Genomic DNA, 22,975 nt, shown 5'->3' with positions numbered 1-22,975 from the left:
TTCGTATGCTTTTTCTACAGTAAAGAAGAAAGCGAAAATGAAAATTGCTCATTTTATTTGATAGATTGAATCGAATTAATGCTGTACGGAAAACAGCCTGTCCCTAACTCCATCTATTGTCACGGCGTCCAGTCACTCAGTATGGACATCCAGCACTTTGCTAAAATAAGGGAATCTAGGAATGTGCCATTAGAAGCTTTAGAGGGATGGTCAGCATCAGGACATGTTGTTTCGCGTTCGCCACTGAAGATTTGATATATTTTTTTTCAGTCGGTGGAGCACGCGTACTTCCCCCTCCCCCGAATTCAACACTGTTGATATATTGAAGTCACGTGAATACCATTTGTGGAAAGCAGAGATGATAAAAATCAGGCATTTTATATACGACCATCCCTACCGCGATTTGTTAGCCCAGATAGTGAACAGAAAACAAAATAAAATTGTAAAGTAAAAATTCTATGAGTAAACTTTGACCTGAATATTAAAGTAAATCGGTCACCGCAAATTTGCATAACTCCATGTATTTTTAAAGAGACTACTCGTCGTCCATGTTTAGGGATGGAACGCAAGTAAAACCATAAAGAAGTGGGAGCACTCTTGTATTTTTCGAGGACACCAAAGTGAAAAATCAGCGATTGACTACAATAGATATTGTTGACATATTCGTTGGGTCATTTCTCCCTGACCATTAGGTCAAGTAAGGGTGTATTTCACAGTTTCTTTCGACTACTATGATGCAAAAATATTCCTTGATGTTAAAATTCAAATTTGTAATCGTATAGTCCCTCGTTTGTTTTTAGAAGGCAAAATCAAGGAATTAGGAAATTGACTTTCTGACACAATGGAAAAATGACATTTCCATCAGTATGTCACATTGGGTGAAAGTATAGTGTCGTCATATGTGATTCTGCAACATGTGGAGTATTTTGGTATTGTTTACTAAACGGTTACTGAAAAAGTGTGTGAGAATCGGGTAACGTTTCATTTTTGCAAACTTTTTCAAGTTATTATCTTTCTTAGTGTCCCTGGACTTCTTGTGGGATCCATTATTGTAAAATCGCTCCTGGCATCTTAATCGTTATGTACATGCATTAGAATGGCATTATCTTATCATTTCATCTAGAAGAATCAGCCTGGGAAAATATCAATGTCAAATATAGAACTGAATACACAGTATGGTGATCTGTGGCTTCGACCATTACAAGATTCAAAACAATCAGTCAGGCGGGAATATTTCCTGCAAAACTACCGCACAACGTGCACCACTGATATCTTATTCTTGGCGATTACTGGCAGATGTAGGACGAGACGCGAACATGATACAACGGCCTCCGGTTGAAAAGTCATCTCCACGTCAAAACGATTATATTTTCCAGCCAGTAGTGATTACTACACTACTACTAAAGCGTATCTCTTCGATGATCTTATCAAATTTACCTAAAAGCAGACATTCACCGTGACTTGGAATAGCCAGCAGAACTGCAATGCGTAACAGAGATCTATAGAGATATTGCAATACTGTGGATCGACGGTGAAGGAATTAAAATCTGTAAATTAGGAAGTACGCTATTAAAAGTTGGTTTTCGATTCTATGTTCTGTACTCGACTGACTAGACAGATCACGCGTTACATTCAATGCACTTCGATACTGATTTAAAACCTTCATTGATACTTGTTAGCTCGAGGAAATGCTGAGACATCCCTTTTTCAGTGGCTAATAACAAAATCAGGGATTATGGTGTGAAATTGGATCAGAGCACAATGCCTCGAATTTACAGACATTTGAGAGTTCAAAATGACGTCTGTGGTACCGCTTTTGGAGAAAATCCTAACAGTGATTCTTAAAAAAGAGAAGACGGTTAAAGATTTAGGTTGCGTACAGGTTTCAGTAATACTTCATCAAATCTGTAGACAAGAAGAGAATAATGGCATAATTTTGAAATTCCAAAAAACGCGATCTCTTGGTACATTCTGCCCTGACAGATGGCGATACTTGATTCAAGATGTGTGCTCTGAAAGTTCAGCTTCAAGGTACACCGAATCTAGAAACATCGTTTACATAACATGCGTCCTCGAATGTTGACTCAGAGATTACTGCAAGATTATATTAGAACACACCGTATCACGTATCACTAAATCTGGCGATAGTATTCCACGTTTTACGAACAGGAAGTGCATGCGGGCAATTTTCGGAGAAAATCAAATGGAAACGCAACAGCCAATGAGTTCGATCCAAGGTCTGATATTACTGCAATGTGTGTAATATAGATTTAATAGTTTCTTTGTGAAATTTGCGTGGCCTCAAGTTACTGAATGTGAGATCGATACAGTCCAGAAGCCGTATACACAGAGGTTTCTCTCAACCATGTCACATAATAAGCTAAGTTCACAAATGGGCGAGAATTTCCCGTCCACTTTTTATGTCTTGCAATTGAGACGAAAAAATGCACATTACGCACGGAAAGTCCACTGACTTTGATCAAATAAAGTAAGAATTTAATCGAATTAAAGAAGAAATATATTCACTCGTTTTGCGATGCCCTTTATCTACCCACGCACGTATACGTATCATATTGCCGCATGCCGAATCGTTCACCTTACGGCATTTTTCAAACAAAGTCGTATATCAAATAGAATTCTGGCCATTTTCAGGAGTTTTTAACGAAGATTTTCATTCACTGAGCTGCAACATTTGGCATCCATGAAGTGTAGCAAAATGTGGCATTCATTGAGTAAAGCAAAATCTGGCACTACAAACAATTTGTGATCTCATGGTCATTATGCTAATAGAAGAGATTAATTTGAGTTCGAATTCCAAGTTTTATTTCAAAATCCAAAATCGCTTTCTCAGCGTGACAGCTCAGTTCCTAGACAATTTATCAACATAAAACAAATTTAACATTTTTACAAGTTGTCCTGAGTGACTCAAAACTCATGGCAAAGATTTTATCTATGTATGCGTGCAACTTTTAAAATAATATTAAGTTTAATCAAGTGGTGTCATGTGAAGTTCATTCCTATATTCTTAAGTCTTAGTAGACTTTGTTCTATCCATCTAAGATTAGAAAAGACCCTTCGAAGAAATCGTGAAAATATTTTCCGTTACGATACCTGTACCGTTGATCGAAATATTCTCTCATATTTCTACGGTACGAAGGGTCTGTGGTTACCCACTGTAAATATGAAATATTGTTTCTATATTGCACGTAATCATTGTGTGATCTCTTATAAAGTGACATGTGTCGATTGATCGATTGATTGATTGATTGATTGATTGATTGATAAGCTACGTGGTTTATGAGTGTATAAGTGATCCACTTTGGTCTTTGTATCTCTTATCTGATCAGATGTGCAGTCATCGCCGGAAAAACTAAACCAAGTTGTTTTGACATTTTGTATATAATCGGCGCATCTCAGTTTCAGGACAAAATAGCTAAGGATAAGGATAATCTCACAGTGAGGGGTCAGCATGGAGCCAATGTTGAATACGGAGTACATGACGAATTCACAAATCTTTCATGGATGCCACAGATGTCGATTTATAGTTACAAACAAATCAGGACGACAAGAGCTTTTCGATCAGCCTCACATGAATTTGACAGGAAACGTCACCTTTCAAACATGTCTAACTCTGCTACAGATCTCCATGAACTTTCATTTCAACAAATAAGGGACGTATCCTCAAAAGGAATCCCCCACTTCCACAGACACTACTTCCATACTCTTCCATACTATTCCATTCCTTTCCATTCTATTCTCCCACGGTCTTCCACCTACGCTGACAACTGATATCAATTGAAAGCCATCACGAAGCAAAATCCAAACAAAAAGGTTTTCCATATCGATCTCCTTGAAAACAGAAAAGGTAACTTTATATCCATGCTCACCAACAATTAAAAGGAAATGAATTGCATTGAAGGGACTCCCTGCGAAAGCTTTATTAGGATGTCTACGTCATTGTTCAAATGAGGGTACTTTGAACACACGCCATACGAACCATCAGCTGGGTAAACCTATCGCGTTTTCTAATGACACATAGTTATGAGAATTGTGTTGATATGAAAGACATTTCCCAGTTTGTGGAATGACATCCCTTCACGGAGTTCTTGTGCCTCGACAAGGTTGAATGACTGAATATGGTCACTTGGTTTAACACGCATAGGGTTGAAACTGGTAAGCCTTTCTTGTATGGCCGAAATAATAATAGTAATTTGGCGAAATATCAAACTAAATGCTTTCATTTGTGTGGAACACTTAGGTGCTGACTGTTCTCAAGCTGCTTAACCCTTTGAGCGCCAAAGTCAATTTTTGTCAACTTAAAAATATACCTCAGTCAATTTTTTCACATTTTGCCAAAATTTTGATAAAAAACTGTAGCCGATGAAATGTGATGTGCATTTGGTTCAAAACTATCAAAAAAGTTACAAAAAAAATTTATATAAACTGGTAATGTTGCACTAAAGTTTTGGTGGGAAAAATTACAGCACTCAAAGGGTTAAAGTGATTCGAGATCTGAAAAATATCAACGATGAGAAGCAAAAAAATTCTTGTCGTGTCTACAGCTCTAACGAGGATTTTGAGCCATTAATATCGTCTATCTACATCCCATACTTTTTTCAAATTTTTTCAAAGTACAAACATTATCTACATTATCTACGGCTTTCAAACTTACTAATTAAAATTAATGTAAAACAGGACACGGTGATGAATTTCCTTAACGTTTAATGATAGTTAATTCATTGTTGAAAATCATTATTTGAATAAGTTATTTAATTGTATTTTATTTCCATTTTTCAAATAACACGTTTGGTACATGTGTATTTCGTAAAATGAGCAGCAAAACACGTCAAGTTGGGACTTCAAGCCCCGTTAGCTGTATCTTTTTGAACCAAAAATATACCATCCAATCTTCAGAAAGATGTCTTGGATTCCCCTAATCAAGCCATATTGTCTTTGAAAATGTCACAATTTCAATTCTTGGCGAAGAATTTGATCAATTTAATCGTTTAATTTTCAACAGCCGTATTTGAGTTACAACTCGAAAATTATTTTTTTGTTAAAATGAAAGCTGTGCGTTTGTTGCCAATGTCTAAAACACGTTCCGTAGTCACACCTTAGTAAGCATCTTTGCATAAGCTGTATTTGATAGCAAACCATCATGTCAAAAAAGATACAGCTTATGGGGTTTTATAAACCTTTTCTTTTACATAAAAATCTGCTAGCTAAGCACGTAGTAAATCACCATTTAAAGCTGGAAAGTTAAATAATAATAATAATAATAATTTATTCATTTATAAAGCGACTAAATCCACACGATCATAAAACAGGAGAACTATCGAAATTAATGGAAGAGACCATTTTTCAAGAGTCGCCACTTTACCTTGACACTTCTTGCCTGAAATGATGACGAGTTCTCGCAGGAAATAGTCAACAGCGACTAAAAAGTCTTTTTCAAATCGTATGTCATTTCAATGCTTAAGTAACTAATGATCACAATATGCTAAGCACTATACTCTCAGCTTTTGGAGAAAATGTGCACTTAAAACGAATGATGCATTCAGCAAATGCAATGTCTATTTTATATACAGCAAACCCACTTTCTACCCTACAACTTTTGCAAACGCAGCTGATTTATTCAGGACCGACTGCATCACATATTGTTTGATATCGGAATCGAAGATGGCGTTATCCGAAGCATATACATTTTCAGCCGCGTTAACTATTCATGATCTACCTGCATGTAAAATCCATATTCACAAAGGTTCGATGATTTATTAATGAAGCAAAATCGCAAAGATTTCAATATTTGCAGACATTATCGTTATGATAAGTACTGTGGTATCCCACGTGTAGAACTAATCAAAGCTCCCGGCATGGAAGATGAGTGGAACCGGCTTGCCTTGTAGCTTCCATACAATAAACGAATCAAAAACGAAGATATTCCTAAAGAAATTTTCAGTCGAAATTTCTAAGTGTAACACTAAGCGGCGTCTTTGCCATGAATTTTGGCCTTAAGATAAAGATGATATACCAAGTATGATGTATTTGGAAGTCTATTACCATGATGGATTCATGCTGCCCCTTCATGTTTTTGTATTGTTTCCATGGAAATCAGAGACAGCATTGCAAGCAGTTATCGATTGGTCATTACGTTATTAGGCAAAATCTTCTAGGTTCGTGTTTTCGAGATTACAATGAAAAGCAAAGTTATGAAAGACTTATCTGTTTATTCCGCATGTGGAGTTGATATCATTTGCAGTTCAGTAAAACAGCTATACGAGCACATGTTTGCATGCCTTGGCTGCGTGCTATGACGGCATTTGCATATTTCGATCACGTGCGATTTATACAAACGTTGTTGCAGGTGTTGGCCGCACGCTATGCAAATACCGTTCTTGTAGCGTGATATTAATTTGAATGTAACGCTATAACTTAATGTCATTGCGTGTCTAGATATACCGGGAAACCGCAATTGATATACAGAATACAGGTACAGCGTACAATACTCACTTTGGAAACGGGTTGACGGAAATAAAGCTAAAGGTTCATTACTTATTCATTGCATGTATTTCTTAGACCGCTCACGACTTGAGCAAACACTGCCTTAGTAACTGAAGCGAGAAATGAACCACAAGCGATGATCGATAAGTATAACAGCTGACAAAATAAACTCAATTATTATCACAGAACATTAAGGCAAATACAGCGTTACAACAAGGCATCATTCATTAATATCTCAGTCCGTATTTATGAACTTTTAATAGTCGCTGGCGTGTAATGAATTAATCTATTGAGATGTTATTCTAAGGAAAAGTAAGCTACGTCATGCATTAATTTATCGGTAAGTCTGAAACATGGCAAGATTCTCACGTTTGAGATTACAGTATCTTATTGAGGAGCTTCATTGTAACCCTTGCAAGTTTATTAAACTTTATCGGAATAATATTTATTGTATTAGGGTCGTTGGGTCATTGAGAATACCATGAGATGTTTAGATCTTTCTTATTTCAAGACGCCACAGGAAATTGTCGTATCTCGGTCACTCCTTTAATTTAATTTGCAAAGAACAGGCTTGAATGTTGATTGGGGACTGCTGTTTTGGCATTCCCGTGTAGTCGATTCGTCGAGCACATCAAAGAAGCCAATTTTTGTAGATATATATACATCATAAATTTTTGGTCTACATTGCCTTGGGCACTACGTTATTTTGCGAGATAACATTGTTCAACGAATTCCTTGGAGCAAACAAGGACGAATTCCTGAAAATGTAAACGAGAGATAAAATACAATCCGTTTTCAACTTGAACGACATACCATACGTTCACAGACCATCACCGCCCCATGAATTCCTGAAATTGTGTCGTGAAAATTACACATAAAACTTCGCAAGGTAGGTTAGACGAACGTGCGAATTCACAAATTACAAGTTTCGCCACAGCGACCAGATGTATATAATCTCGCCCCTGAACTTCCTGCATTTGCGCTGATTTATGTTTTACAGTGTCCAGCTAAACTGATTATTTAGAACTCGCGGTTCATTTCGACGATGACTTTAGATTATCACAATTTATTTCTGCTATTCAAAGAGTGCGTTTAAGGAGGTCGGAGCGAGAGGTCATAATTTGACCTTGCACGATGTTTTTACGATCATGGGCTTTCCAAAAATGAACGACACGAAAATGAAAGTGTTAAAATTTTGTTTATAATTAGCCAAAAAAACCTTACAATTTAAAATTTTCGATTGCAGAAAATGAAATCAAAATTAACGGATACTTTGATATAATTCAAATTATTGAAATCCTGTGTTAACTCTGTTGGACAAAAAATCCCCTAATTTACAAGGGGAAAAGACGATATCTTTTGGAAGCTGATGTCAGAGAAAAGTAAGTAAACTTACTGCTGTAGGACTTCAAGTTTCCAAAATTTTCCATGCAATCTGTGTAACGTGATGTCAAAGAGTATATCAGTTTTTAGGGTAGGAAAACCAGTCAACAAGGAGTTACTGCCTCTTACAATGTTTACGACTACTTTGGCAAACGAAAGCAAAACTATGTCTTCCTTGTTCTAGGATTTCACCAGGTTGCAACCCAACTCGATGCTTTGCTTATGAAACCGAAATTCGATGTAGTAAAAACTCATCATTGCACAAACATAATTAGCCATTTTTAAATGAACAAAAGAAAGATATTCTTTCTAAGTCCACAACATTAACCGACCTGTATCAAAATGTATCTGGTAACTCGCGAGAGTTTCGTGAAAGACTCGGGCTAATTGATTAGAGAACACGAAAGATGGCACTAATCTCGTATAACTGTATTGGCAACACTTGTTCATTCGACTGTGTAGCTTTCACTGAATAATGTTTTATTAATCGGAGATTATCTATGATTTATGTCTCTTCGGAGCTTGTTTTAGGTCTGAATGTGTAGGCACGTCGGCGAACGTCACAGTGCTCTTATCGCTACGACAATGAGAAGATACTCAGAGACAAATGTGGGTGCCCAGTTCCATTCCTAGAGCCACTTTTTAGACTAAAGTGTGTGGGTTTAACAATCCCTTGACCGCTCAGGGATCACTTTGCTCGTTATGGGATACTTTACAGAAAGAAACCTGATACGATCAACACAAAATGTCGTATTTCTCATTTCAGATATGTAGTACTAGAGATAGCGTTGTGATTGGTATGAGGACCAGGACAAATAACCTGTAGTCGCAAGTCTGTGTATCGACACTTGGCAATCTTGAGACATCCAACGAATCCCTAGAGCGCGACCGCCTGCTTAAATCACATAGAATATGGTAAACTAGTTGTTGTTCTTGTTTATATTGTTGTTTGTTAAGTCTGTGAAATAAGTCAAATGTGTTAAGCGTGGAGTGAACATTAGGAGGGCACATCCTGGTAGCGACGGGATGAAAAATAACGAGAAGAGACAATTAATATAAGAAAAGATAATTATAATATAAATACAAATATCTCATGTTGCTTTGTAAGGTGAATAACATTCTCGACTGTCGATGTGAGGAAATTCTTGAAAAAGGTACTTCTTGCTCTGTAAGTAAAAATCTAGATTATATAAGAATAATATAATACCACACTCAAACCATCTCTCCCTGACGTCATAGTGGACAAAAAAGAGTATAGATGGTAAATTATGTAGGATGTGAATACAACAGCTCATGGTGAAAACAGATGGCAATATTCCTAAAACTTCTTTACTGCCTATTTCCTTCTGTCTCAGAAAAATCACACTCTGCTGACGCCTATGATCACAACACCACTGGCAAGACTCACCAATGTCTACAATCCGCGTATGATCAAATCCCATTTCCTGTTGTCCAACCTTCCGGTGCCGTCAGACTCGAAACGTGTGGGTTTAATCACATGTGGACCTGACACATAACTCATTTGTATAAAAACACCATGAATACTTTGCTGTACGTCGACACTACCTGCATGACGTACAATATACAGAAGTCTTACGGAGAATTAAAGCTATAAGTAGTTTGAGTGTTGCACAGACTATGTGGGCATTATTTGGACTACGGAGTGGGCAAGTAATGAGTTTCAACAAATGTGAAAGGTTGTAAATAAAATCAATTATCCATTTTCGTGGTAATTCTGTTACCTTCTGATCGTAGGGAACATTTATAGATGTCGTCTCGTTTTATATTGCGTATGTTTAACAGAAATATGAGGATTACAAAGGACGGTAGACATTATCAGATACTGACATTTTATTTTATGGCGGCCACGTACTTTCTGTCTAGCTGTCTACTGGGACTCTACTACAGTGGTCACGTGTCCTGGGCAATTCTCAGGCAAGCCCTGAGACGTGAAATGAATATATTCGCAAGAGCCGGGCTTCAACTTAGAGATAAAAAATTTCAGGCATCGGGGGATTTCCTATTAATATGATGATATTTAAGGCTCAAAACCTTCAGATTAATTATTTGATTTGAGATTGAAACGTGGACGTACAGTATCTTGAATTACAATGATTGTTAATTTACTGCCTGATAACATAGAATATTAAGAGCAACATATAAAATACAAATATATATTAAATGCCTAGAACACTTTACAGTTTGAAAACAATAAACATTTTGTGGTGTACTATAATATGTGGACATAAGTAGATAAATATTTACTTGTGTGGAATCTGTATGCTTTGAGGTTATCGTTATACAAAGTTATGAACTATGCAAATTTGACCCTACTTGCGGTCAATGAAACGTTCAGAACGGGTTCATGCTTCAGCCCAACCGATATTAGTAAATCGGTCATCGTATAAAGCCTGGGCGGATTTCAGGAAAGTGCGATTAGTCTAATGATGATGGTACCAACTCCATCGGGATTCTAGCCATCTTTATACTTTGTTAGGTGAATTAAAGTTGTGATCAAAATTTCGCTCATGTCGTTGTACTAGTTCTCTCTCGACCCGATAGAAAATATGGAGACGTGAATCATTTTTAAACGTAGGGATTTAAAGACAATGTTTTCGTCAATATATTGCGATGATTCTTCGGCATTACCAATAAATCAATTTATTTATTTATCTTTTCAAGAGTTTATCCTCGTCAATAATGGACTACATATTTATTAGGATTAAATATACTAGTGTCAGGGTACAATATTACACGACAGGAAGTTACGTCATTAAATACTCCTGTTTTACGGCTTCAGAACAGCAAAAAATAATCCGGCTTTTTCTGCTGCTATTGCCGAGTTTGATGAATGGAATAATTTCCAAACTAACGATTATCGATCTGAGAAGGGAATTTCGCGTTTGCGGGGTAAATATAGTTCAGATAGGAGATTGTCGTCTGCTTCTCATTTCTTGACAAAGCGGAAAGAAACCAATTCAAGGTAACGTTTTTACGGCACGCTTTAGAAACGTCCAAGTTTGCCATGGTAAAATCAACAAAAGTACTCGATTATGAAACATAATATTTCATGAAATGGTGAACTAAAATTCGAACCAACGTTCCTTAATCTGATAAATTTGGGCGCGTTTATTCATACCGAGCATACATATGCCCTGTCAGCCGTAAACAGCAAATTCAAAGTGTATAGTTCCTACAAATAGAAGGCCAAACACTATTGGTTAAAATGTCACGTTCTAGGTCGGAAAACGCATTTTAGTGTAATGGAAATGAAATATTATCATCCCATGATGACCTCAATTATAGATATTAATACAAAAAGTAAGCATCATTAATTGTCGACGTCATGCAAAATTATTTAGATGGATGATTAAAAATAAGATGCGAACAAGGTCAGATAGGAGGCGTCCGCGTAGCGTAATCGTATTAAAGACATTAACCTCGAACTAACGTCAAGAAATTGACACAATTTTCAGTCTCTCGCATTAATACTGTTTCTGTCTTCTTTATAGGAATGAGGAAAACCTTGGCGTTGATACAATGTTCTTTCGTCATAATACAGTTTTCTTTAAAGGGCCATTATTTGTAACTTTTGATCATTTTTTACCTCGAAAATTCCATGTTGGAGGCTCATATTTGTTGCAAAATGTTGTTTTACGAAGAAACAACATGAATAGTGATGTTATAGCCACATAAAACTGCTAATTTTTGTCCCAACGTGTTGCCCTTCCGAGCTCGTTTGTTGACGTCTGGCAGGCTCAGCGTGCTGGGGAGAACGCAGATACGGTGACGCCGCGATCACGCCAGATGTACAACTTCACGTTTATTGCGGGATAAAACAACATTTTGTCGTGGATTGCCAGACATCTGGCTACGCAACGTGCTCGGACGATGGACTACGACGTAAGTGCCGGGCATAAGTAATGAATATTTATTTGAAATTGCTGTAAATGGCTCGCGCAGGTGCAGAAGAATGCCTACGTTGCAATCCGCGTGTCAACAGAGTTTGTATTTCTGTCCGGACAAAAATTGAAATTTTCGTTGTAAAATTAGTTGTAGGGCACGTAATGTTTCCGAATAATATGCGATTCTCTGTTATTTGACATGCTATTCAACATGAGCCAGTGATCACTTCAATCAAAACTAACGGAAAAATCGCAAGAAGATACAGCTAATATAATGGAACTTTAAAGCATTTTATCCTATTCTGGAAGAATATCCGAGCTTACTACCATCGATCTGAAAGGGAATTATGTATTTACTCAGTAAATATATTTTAGGCGCGAACATGTCGACTGCTTGGCAACGACAACACCACCTGAGCGCAAGTACGGGTTCAAAGTCGTTATCGCGGAGTAATGGATGACACAATAAATCTGTTGGGTGATGGTTGTCCATTCAAATGCAGTTTTCTTTTAACGTTTCAAAATTTGAAAATTCATTTTCGAGGAATCCACATTCTTCAGCCGACAATCGCTGTTTACCAAAGCAGCAAAGCTGAAGAAACTTCCTGGCAATTTTTGCTCAGAGATTTACTTGTCGTCTTGCCAACAGCCTCTACGATCTACTAATTGATCCCTAATTTCATAGACTGTCTACTATCACGTAGATTCAATTTTGCAGTCGAATCTAGATGTAACCTCACCGAGTAATTTACGAATTAAAACTTCACATCCTGTTCAAAACTGGTTTAAACCCTATATTATGACGCTTTCAGATGCTTCAATCCTCTGACTGTGTCGATAATGTGACTGCCTTGAGATCAGACAGGGACGTCGAGAACAAATATCTGCCGATAACTGCGGCAAATCCTAACCTCCATGGGGTTTCAGTGTGGAGGCGTAATCTACTCTTACTGCCAAAGGTTTTCATGAGGAGAGAATCTGTAACGATTTGACCGAAATATCGGATTAAAAATATGACCTCTGCACAAAGACCGAGGAAAAGGTAAATGTGTCTCACCAATTCAATAACTTCAATCTTCCACACGTACTTGAGCGGTTTGGATTGCTGCATTTCAGAAATTTTTCTCAGTTTGAAAAATTGCGAAAATTATTAAACATTTTAAAGGCTTTCGATTCAATGTTATTCGCAATGCTCTGAAGAAATGGCAGATAAGGTACGGCATGCCAAATGTTTCAAAAATATTTATCGATTCTACGATTGGACCTGTACATTTACCTCTGCGTGCATTCCTATGTTGTTTTCATGTTTTTTGTGCGTTCTTGTTGTGTTGAAGAATAAAAGGCGAGAAGAAAAAACCCCGCGTCACCGCCTCATTTTTGCAATATGTCTAGGATGAAAAACACACGTTTTTTATTTATCGTGGCCTAACAGCTGCCATGAACTTGAGACTTGTCATGACAATTACATAAGACGGCAATCTAATTTTATGTTGTAATATGAATAAACCGACGAAACACGACGAAAGTTGTGTTGATGACAAAGAAAATGATTATGATGAATTCGATATTTTCATAATTTTTCATATATATTTATGCATGTATATATGTATAATGATTATATAATTTTGATCTTTACTTGATCTAATTACATGATATATAGTTATTTATGCATTTATTGTTTATTATTTACACACACACACAGATATACAGACACACACACACACACACACACACATTATATATGATATATAAATATCAAAGTATACAGATGTCCTCGTGGGAAATACAGTGCTCGATGCTAAGTAGAGCGTTATAAAATAGTAACACAAATTACTTCAAGTACAAAGTAATGAAATCGGTTACTTAAGTTTTATGCATCCTGCAATCTTCTGTCTAAAGATTGCAGGATTCATTAAACTTAAGAGACAGATTTCATTACTTTGTACTCGAAGTAATTTATTTATATACTATATATATATAATATATATATATATATATATAATATATATATATATATATATATATATATACATATATAATTTCTAAGTGCGACTATGTTTTTCTGTTTTTATCACTTTTACCCTGTGATTGTAATAAGCTGAAAATTTATGACAAAATGGCCTTTATCGGAGATGTTGGAGTTTGCGATTACTGTGTAAACTACTTTTCGCGAATTTTCGCGAATATTTGGCGCCTTACCATGATACTGTCAATATTTAGCCTCTCGCTTCTCTGTTACTGAGGATAATTCTAGAATGAATTTAAATGTTTGGTCTTCTCCTCTTTTCGTCTATCACTGATTCGAAGGATTGTCTCAGACGTAAAGTCCGATCCATTTTTGAAAGTTCATGAAATATAATTTCGAGAAAAAACGGCCATTAGTGAAGGGACTGAGTATTTTTGTATACTCTCACAATTTGCCGGCATGTTTCAAAAAATTCAATGAACTAAAATTACAGAATTTGTCACGTGTAGGGAAAAACTGTCATTGCTTCTGGCATTCACAATGTCAGAAAAATACGTTTTACCTTTGACGAGCAGAGGTTAGTGAGAGACTTACAAGACACGAATTCACTATTTTCATTTCCCTATTAAAATATCAAAATATGATGTATGTAAATTTTACCGCCAGAGCTGGGCAACAAATAAACATTTTATACATTTTATAGTGTATGCCGCGCCCACATATTATGCTTTTGCACAGAAGTTATAATATGATGATCTTGCACACCTGTAATCATACTTAAAGTAAATATTTCAGTTTCAATTTCTATCAGCTCGACGCCTAGCGGGCATTTCAACCAAGCTATAGGCTGTCGCGTTTCCAATAGGACCATGTTCCAACGCTTTAAACTCCCAAGTTTAATCGCAATGTGAGGAGGTTACGCGCGAAGCTATATTGTTGCCCGCCAGCGATTTTGATATGATGTGTCAATTGTTGAAATATTCGGTTTTTTCAACTGTGATGACGCCTCTGGGAGAAGCCTTGCAGCGTGATTACTCTGTCGGTCAACATCAGATGCACCGTTTGTTCTGGTAAAACATTTTCCACCTTCGGCAAACGACTTGACAGCATAGGTGACGTCAATTGGTTTTCTTTAAGAGGTTTCTTCAATCACATCATTGAAAGCAGCTATGCGAGCCGCTCAATACTGAACCCTCGACATTTCTATTGGTACACGCTCTTCAAACGGTCCGAATTCACAGTATTACTGTTTCCGTTCGGCATCGCCTCTGGCACAAAGTCCGATAAAATTATTCACTGAGGGGTTTACTATAGGGATGAAATTTTACCTGTTCATGTAGTATGTAGTGTAACGGCGCCGATTGATGCGGAAACATTCATGGTGACGATAAACCACGATAGTGTCGAAGACAGATGAGCTGTTCAGTAGATGAATGAACTCAAACACAGATTATTCACGTTGTTTAGTGCATTGCAGTTTTATTCATACCGGTAGACATATCACGGGGTGAAAGGTCAACGCAGATCAAGAGATAACGTGAGTTATTGCTCACACCATTATTAGCCATTATTTATAATAATTCATTGATTTGTGAGAGGAAAAGCGTCTAAACTGAGTTTGCCCTTACAAACTGTCATTGACCGTCTACTTCGTCTAAAATGCTTCTCTTCTGTTTCGGTAATTATAGACTTTCAAATCTGATTTAACACTTGAAAGGGGCTGTCAGGAGTGAATGACAGAGTGGTCTTTACTCAGTAATTGTAATATTAAAGTGCCTCTTGGTTTAACCGTCGTTAACTGTTCAGTTCACCAATGCGAGTGCTGCAAGCAATTGCAAGCAAGTATCGCGCAAATTTAGATGTTAACGTGAGATCTTCGCTTCCCATGACATGTCAGATCAGAAGTAGATCTCCAGAAGGGTGTCGCCAATCTCTGAAATAGCATGATCGTAATGAATTTATTTTTTGAATCAGGTCGACTTGGTTTTATTTTACTGATACAACGTGAAGAAGATAGCAGGCAGAAAAGAAATATTCAGCTGATATAACAAGCACAAAATATTGATATTAATCTATGTCATCATGGTTTAAATTAATATTATATTAAAATATTAATATTCATTGACATTTATCATATATATATATATATATATATATATATATATATATATATATATATATATATATATATATATATATATAGGGAAAATTTCTCATGAAGATTGAATCACCTTAAAGATATATTAAAAACATATAAATTCTGTATATTACAATAAATGCAATACCATAAATGCTTGAAGTCGACGAGAAAGGCATACAATGCATCAAAAAGAAATAAAATGAAATCATAACAACAAATAAAAACAAACCTTTTAAAAACTGTCGACAGTTTCTATTTTTTCAAACACAAAAGAAATTATACTCGTATGTACACAGAAAACCGTGAGGATCACGTCGGTGAGCTGACCCGAGAATGCTGTCTGCTGTATGACCTTCAACCTTTGAAACCGTGCAAGACACTAACGTAAGCAGTCAGGGTAATATCCCGGGGCGGGCGTGTTATAAATGGCAAGAGATACATTTCCTGGCATGTATAACGTCAAGGAAAGAGTAATAATCTTAAAATAGAACACATTCATGCTGTTAGGGCGGTACTACTCATTGTTCAGAATTCACTCTGCGTTCTCGTTTCGATTGCGTAAATTTCGAATTTCCTATAAAATGGAAAGCGTCGATTTGTCAAGCGGGAAATATTTGGCGTTTTGCTCTTTAGCCAGGTAAAAACGGAAGGTTTTGCTGTTCTTAGCTGTCTAAACTACTTACATTGGAGCATTACCTGGGCAGAATACTGGCGTATCAAATCTCAAGTAAAAGTATCTTTCAAAGGATAAACATTCTGAGAGTATCGCCACTGCATTAATCAAATATTGAATTATTTTGAATAGTGCGCGCCAAATGGCGGGGAAATGCATAGCAGAAGACAAACGTGAGTTCGTGTAGGTACCTTCTATTCAGTCAAGCATGGAATTGACATCTTCCTATAACATGTCTATATGCGAGGTTGGTCATGATATTCGCTCGAGACCTAATCTATATATACTGTTCAGTCGAGATGAGTAATAGTTTCCGATAAGATGTAGAAATCGTTGGTTCATCTATAATGTAAACACTCGTGAAAACTCCTCAAGATTTATTGAGTACAATAAGGGCCTATCCTAACTGTCATTACAGACTACACAGAGTCACGTAAGGTGCCCTGGCTCGTGCTCAAGTAATTTTAGTCTCATTTCCTTCTCCGTCACTCTCCATATCAATGAGGCGATGCTTGTCGTTTTCACCGTCTAAACGTCAACGGATGCAAGTTAGCTCTGAGACTGTACGTGAAATGCTCTGAGACTGTACGTGAAATGCTCTGAGACTGTACGTGAACTGCTCTGAGACTGTACGTGAAATGCTCTGAGACTGTACGTGAAATGCTCTGAGACTGTACGTGAACTCAGCTTGCACTTTTAAGTTTGAGAAGAAAATGGAACAAAAAGCAATACATGATACATGCAATTGCTCGTGACTTCGCAACTGGTCCATTTAATAATTATTACAGTCGCTCGACTTTCGAAACATGGCTACAAGAATTGCTGACCTGAAAACCTAACATCAGACATGAAAAAGAGCGTGATTTCTGATGAAGGAATCGTGTAAAGAAGTGGCATCATTATATTGCCACACATATTTTTCATCTGAGTCAATATAAAATTTGATCGCCTAAGGCATTGTGGTCGAATTCCATTCTAAAAGAAATGTCCATTCATTAACGTATCTTCAATATCCAGGTCATTACACTGCTTAATTCTTATTATCTGCATTATCTGATTGCATCAATCGTGAATATCGTTGTAAAAAGAATATGGAGAAGGTTCCTAGACTTAGACATATTCGTAATAGAAAACACAGTCAAAGTTATCTCTCAAGTGATGGAAAATGCAATTGTTTGATAGTTTCGATGAGTAACAGCCATAAATTACTGTTTCAGTAATTTAATTAAGAATTACTAAATAAAGCAGTCTTGAGAAAGTACGCGTTCTAACTTCACTCAATTGTCATCCTGAACCCAGTTTTCAACATCAGGCGAAGACACAATATTGCATACAACCTTTGACCTCAAAAAGTTGACTAGCAGAATTTCCGGACGAATCCGTGTTGGCAGAGAGCTGTCATTCAATGTTACTGAAAGTGTCTGCACTGTATCGCAGACTTGCATGCGACATTCAAGTTTGAAAGAAAAGGAGACAATCGATTAAATTGAAATTTTGTAAGCCCTTCGTGTTTCTAATGTTGTACATTGAAGAGCATCAAACAGGGTGAAATAGTCGATTAATCTCGAGATCTGAAACTTGCCATGAAATCACGCAAGGACAAAAGCCATCTTATTGGATTTATCTTACGCTGTCGTGCAGGCGTAGTAAGTTGTCAATGACGAATAGAACAGCAGTATACTTCACAGTATTCAGGGTATGTTTTCTAGCAACTCAATATATGGTGAAATAATAACAGGACGAGAGCAAGTTCTGTTTAATCTTTCAAATTAATTGTCTGAGTAGAGAAATTTGTGAGTGAATGTTCACGTGATGCATCACTGATACAAACAGTCTCTGGGCGGTTTTCGTAGAGATAGAAGTATCGCATATCTTAATTACATAGAATGACTGTATGGTGTCATCATAGAGCATTGATAATCAGCCTGGTTTATTTTCCGAGTTATAATCCATTAAAATAAGGTCAGCATTTAACACTTTCCTGATTAGGCCAACTTAATATGAATGACGGTTTAAAATTTACACGTGTCGAATTCACAGGCCCATCTCCAAGCTTATAGAAATCATTTTAAACTCTGACCTGCAGTGTGACCTGTCGTTGTAATGTTACCTTGCAGAAATTACATTTGCGTTCACGTAGTCCCCACAGACGTGAATAATTGAAAGTGTAGACTTTGTTGGTGCCTTGCAGTGCCAGTCGATAATAATCCAAATACGAATGGCCTATTTTGAAACACGCTTTTTAGTCAATATGCTTTGCCCAACAGCAGGTCCATACTACTGTAGAGTGTCAAGGGCAAAATAGCACACAAATGAGAAATTGCGATTTCGTGGGGTTTTTTAAAATTTCATCGCCGCCTTTACAGTCTGTGGGTGTCAAAGTTGCTCGGATTCAGTCATAAATTTGATGTCTTATAAATTTGTCGTCTCTGGTTAGCAATCGACTGTATGGTGTCTCCAATGAAGTCACACAAGCGCCAAACCTTAAGATTATCAGCATAGCTATGGTCGATTTCAGCTCTCTGTGATGTTTTGTTTCTGTCGAAAAAAGAATTGAGAGCGTCTTTCCATCAGAGGTTTATTGCTTCGACAAGATCGCTGGAGTGTTTTCTTCAGGTCATTCTCAACAGCTGCACGGTCATACCGAAAGCTCGTTTTTTGTAAAACAACAAGTCTGATGTACTAAAAATCAAGTCTTGATAGTATTACGTCAAGACATGCAAAATCTCATTTTTAAAACCATAATGCATCCTCCTCCCCTCATCGACGTCATCAAAATCATCCTCATCGCCATCATCATCATCATCATCATCATCATCATCATCATCATCATCATCATCATTCTTCATTCATCATCATCATCATCATCATCATCATCATCATCATCATCATCATCATCATCGCCGCCGATACAATCCACACTGTTATCATTGCCACCACCATAATTGCATCACTACCATAATTTTGGGGTTAATACGTTGCATAGATAGCAAGACATTATCTATCTTTGCCCAAAATTGTACATTAACCACACTCGGACCGAGTTGTCAAAGCCGATCATACTCCTGTGAACATTTTTACATCCAATGTTGGTCGAAAAGCTTGTCAAATAACGTCGATACTCTTAGTGTTACGGTTTTCGCTTGTGTCGATGTCGTTCCGTCTATGCAGAGAATTAACCAAGATTACCAAACAGCATTGCAGCAGCTTAATAAAACACAATCATAATATTCATACATTGAAATGCCCTTGAATAACTACGGCCCCAAGCTGATCGTCACTTTCAATTAAACAGTCAACTGAAATGAAATGGAAGAGGCAGTCTTAATATCCTCCCACAGCAAAACCGCAAGTCATCCAATAAGGCAGGTGCTGGCATTGATCTACCCAGGTCGTGCCATTTGTCACGACGTCACGTGGATGTTCTTTGGACATCTCCGGTGTTTGGAAACATGTGCCATCTGAGCGCCATTTGAATGGCACAGCATACAATGAATAACACTCTGGGGTATTGCTGGGACTTTTGAACCTGGCTTCAACGAATACAAGACTGAATAAGAAGCAAGTATTCACTGCTGAATTCCCATGGGTAAGTTTTTGACTGTGAATTCCAAATCACGAGTTGTGTGCTATCTGACACCTGCTTATTATTCAGAGAATGTCGAAGGCTATCGATTTGGCGGCATTAGCAAACAAAGATATAGACATCAAACTCATTTGTATTTTGCTCTAAAATTTGACCCACATACAACTGGGGTTTTCCTTTGAGGAATGAGCATCTAACATGAAAACATTTCTCGAGTTGTGTATTCCTGGAAATTAAACGAATTTGCATTTTATCCCTGAAATCAGCATCTGCAAACCACTGGAAGTGCATTTCGGTATGACGTAAAGTTGCTGAGTCTGGAGTCGATAACGATGTCGCTAAAGGAAGAAAGTCTGAAGGAAAAGCAAAGAGGGAGTCAAATACCATGCTTCAAGTAGACTTGGAAAAATGAAAAAAGAGCAGAATCTCCCATGTTGTGAAACAGACATGGTATGTATAGATCCTCAACTCAGAAAAGCATTCATTTGCCTTACAATCAAGTGTTGATGGAAGAAAGCGGATATTCATTCTCTGAAATGGGAGGCATTCGCACAGTGTCATTTTATCAGTATCGTAGAGTGGTTCTCAATCGAACAAAAATCAGCAGATGCAAATAAGACAGTCACATTTCCATTACTGCAAAGAAAGAAAACATTAGATCCGTCCTGCCCAGGATCGAGTGAATGTTTGCGTTAAAAGCTCCTGACGAACACATTAAACGCAACCACATACAAAGTCGCTACCTTTTGTAGTTTGGCGCAGTAAAAAAAAGGCACTTTGCATTAATTTGTCAGGATGAATCTAAATTTGTGTGGACTTTTGAAAAATAGGTAAGAGCTAACATAGCCGTTCTTTATTCGGCGTTAGAGATAGTTGGATGTTTTTCCTGACAAATTTATCTTTATGACATTTCGATCATCGGAAATGACAGTTCCTTATATCAGCTTCGACGAGGACTTGCATCAATACAACATCGAATTTGAAAATGATCTATGAACATGGAAATGTTTTTCCGAGAATTAATACACATTTACTCGTTTTTAAATGTACAAAGCAATGATACTGATACTATCTTGACTTTGTGAACATGTACGCCGTGTATCTAGCCCAGGATAATTGCAGCCAAGCGTTTCGATTGACAACCTGATAAAAGTAAATTCAGAAGTCAAATACAGTGGACACACTGCCCTAAATGTGAAAATGCACCACAGGAGAATTCCTTTCCGAAGACTAAATCTAACTGACAAAGACAATCATGTTTCTTTCACCGAATTCACATAACCAATTGTCGGTGCAGCTTTGTGTCTTGGGACTCAATACAATCTATACCATAATTCCCTGCAACAAACTACCTTGCATTCACGACAAGTCGGTCGTCTTTCCCCAGCGACCGTCTATAAAAATTACTAATTCATCAGTGTGCTATTGGATAAGATCGGATAATTATTCAAACGGCACAGTTTTTTAAGCGCCGCTCTATGACTTTGGAGTCATTATCCGTAGGAGGATCTTGGAACAGCAAATAATTGCCGCCATAAATAACCGGTATTAAAACAGCATTGTACTTTACTGTCTCTGATATCAATTCTAAATACGTCACCGACAACTTGCTAATTTCGGGGAACTCAAGCGTTTCTCGTGCAATTGCCTTAAAATGCCGTGCTCAGCATATTAAATCCAATAAAAGAAGTATGTTTTTCATTATTTATATCATTACCATATTAACATACTCGTCATTACTGCTCATCGCGGAGAATTGCCAACGAGGCTACGGTGACCATTGATATAACACGTTTCTTTGACAGTGTACATCGTCATTGAAGTCATCCCAGCCATCAAATACGACTGGGTCGAACTACAACGCTATCGTCAGAATCAACTTAATCATTACTACACTTCTCAAATCTGCACCCTAAAAGCATCTTAGAACGTTTCGGCTTCCAGCTCTAAAACACTTATGAATATTTTTGTTTTGATCACGGTCATCACGGTCTGGTCATCCGACATCATCTTGCGCTAAACCAACGCTTTTACCACACAAATGTTTGATAAAACACGCGCCGTGTGCCCCGTATTGAGAATATTCTTCGCTTTACTGTCATGTCGTTATTAGTTTGGAATATCAAAACCTATCGCCTTCTTTCATGTAATGTCACCGGGAATGTTAAAAAGGCGTGTTCATTAAAACAGTAATATGTAAAACGTTAGTGCTCTAAATACGCTACTTCATCTTACCCGTCACTGAGTACGTCACCGCCGATTTCATTCATCAAGGTTTCCCAAGCATACTGCGAGTCATGAAAGTCTTCAGTGCTTGGAGACTTACTCGGCAAGTGTTCGAATACACCGCAGTCAACCATACTGTCATAACACAAGGCCATGTGAATGATTTTCGCTTCGATTAAGGATCCGAGTCACAGGAATTGGTGATAAGTTCTATAAAACGTGGAACGATATGGCCCTGTCCACTAGGTTGCGGTCAATACGTTTTCAATAGACGTGTGTCTTCACGTGTGCCGTTCCGGTGAATGTAAGAGTGTCGACGTAAATCCTGTACGACGACTGCCCACGTCAACCGTAGTGGCGCTGTAACGATGCCACGAATTTGTACCTGATTGATACTGGTAGGCCTAATCTTCTTGCTTACAGGATAATCCGGAAGCCGTTGAATCCTATCCTTGGGTATTTCTGACAAGTTCAAGCAGTATCGATACTATTGTCTCTGAGAAATCCTAACAAAATGCGTTGATTAATTACGTCTGCTCGCCTACCACTTCTTTCCGATATCGTACTGGTAAGGTGTAATACACGTCATCGAGGT

At 37.4% G+C, this 22,975-nt stretch overlaps 1 protein-coding gene across 1 annotated transcript in view; it reads right to left on the bottom strand.

The window, feature by feature from the left end:
* The window catches only part of LOC139141139 (EF-hand calcium-binding domain-containing protein 4B-like), a 52,507-nt gene extending 29,532 nt beyond the window's left edge, over positions 1 to 22,975 (bottom strand). Inside the window, exon 1 of the mRNA XM_070710743.1 lies at positions 22,390 to 22,975. Coding sequence (XP_070566844.1) covers positions 22,390 to 22,535 — 146 coding nt within the window. The 5' untranslated portion in view covers positions 22,536 to 22,975. The remainder of the gene's footprint in view (positions 1 to 22,389) is intronic.

Source organism: Ptychodera flava, chromosome 9, assembly GCF_041260155.1.
Source record: "Ptychodera flava strain L36383 chromosome 9, AS_Pfla_20210202, whole genome shotgun sequence".
Classification (NCBI taxonomy): Eukaryota; Metazoa; Hemichordata; class Enteropneusta; family Ptychoderidae; genus Ptychodera; species Ptychodera flava.
The sequence above is the reverse complement of the archived record's forward strand: the minus strand, read 5'-3'. Positions and strand labels throughout refer to the sequence as shown.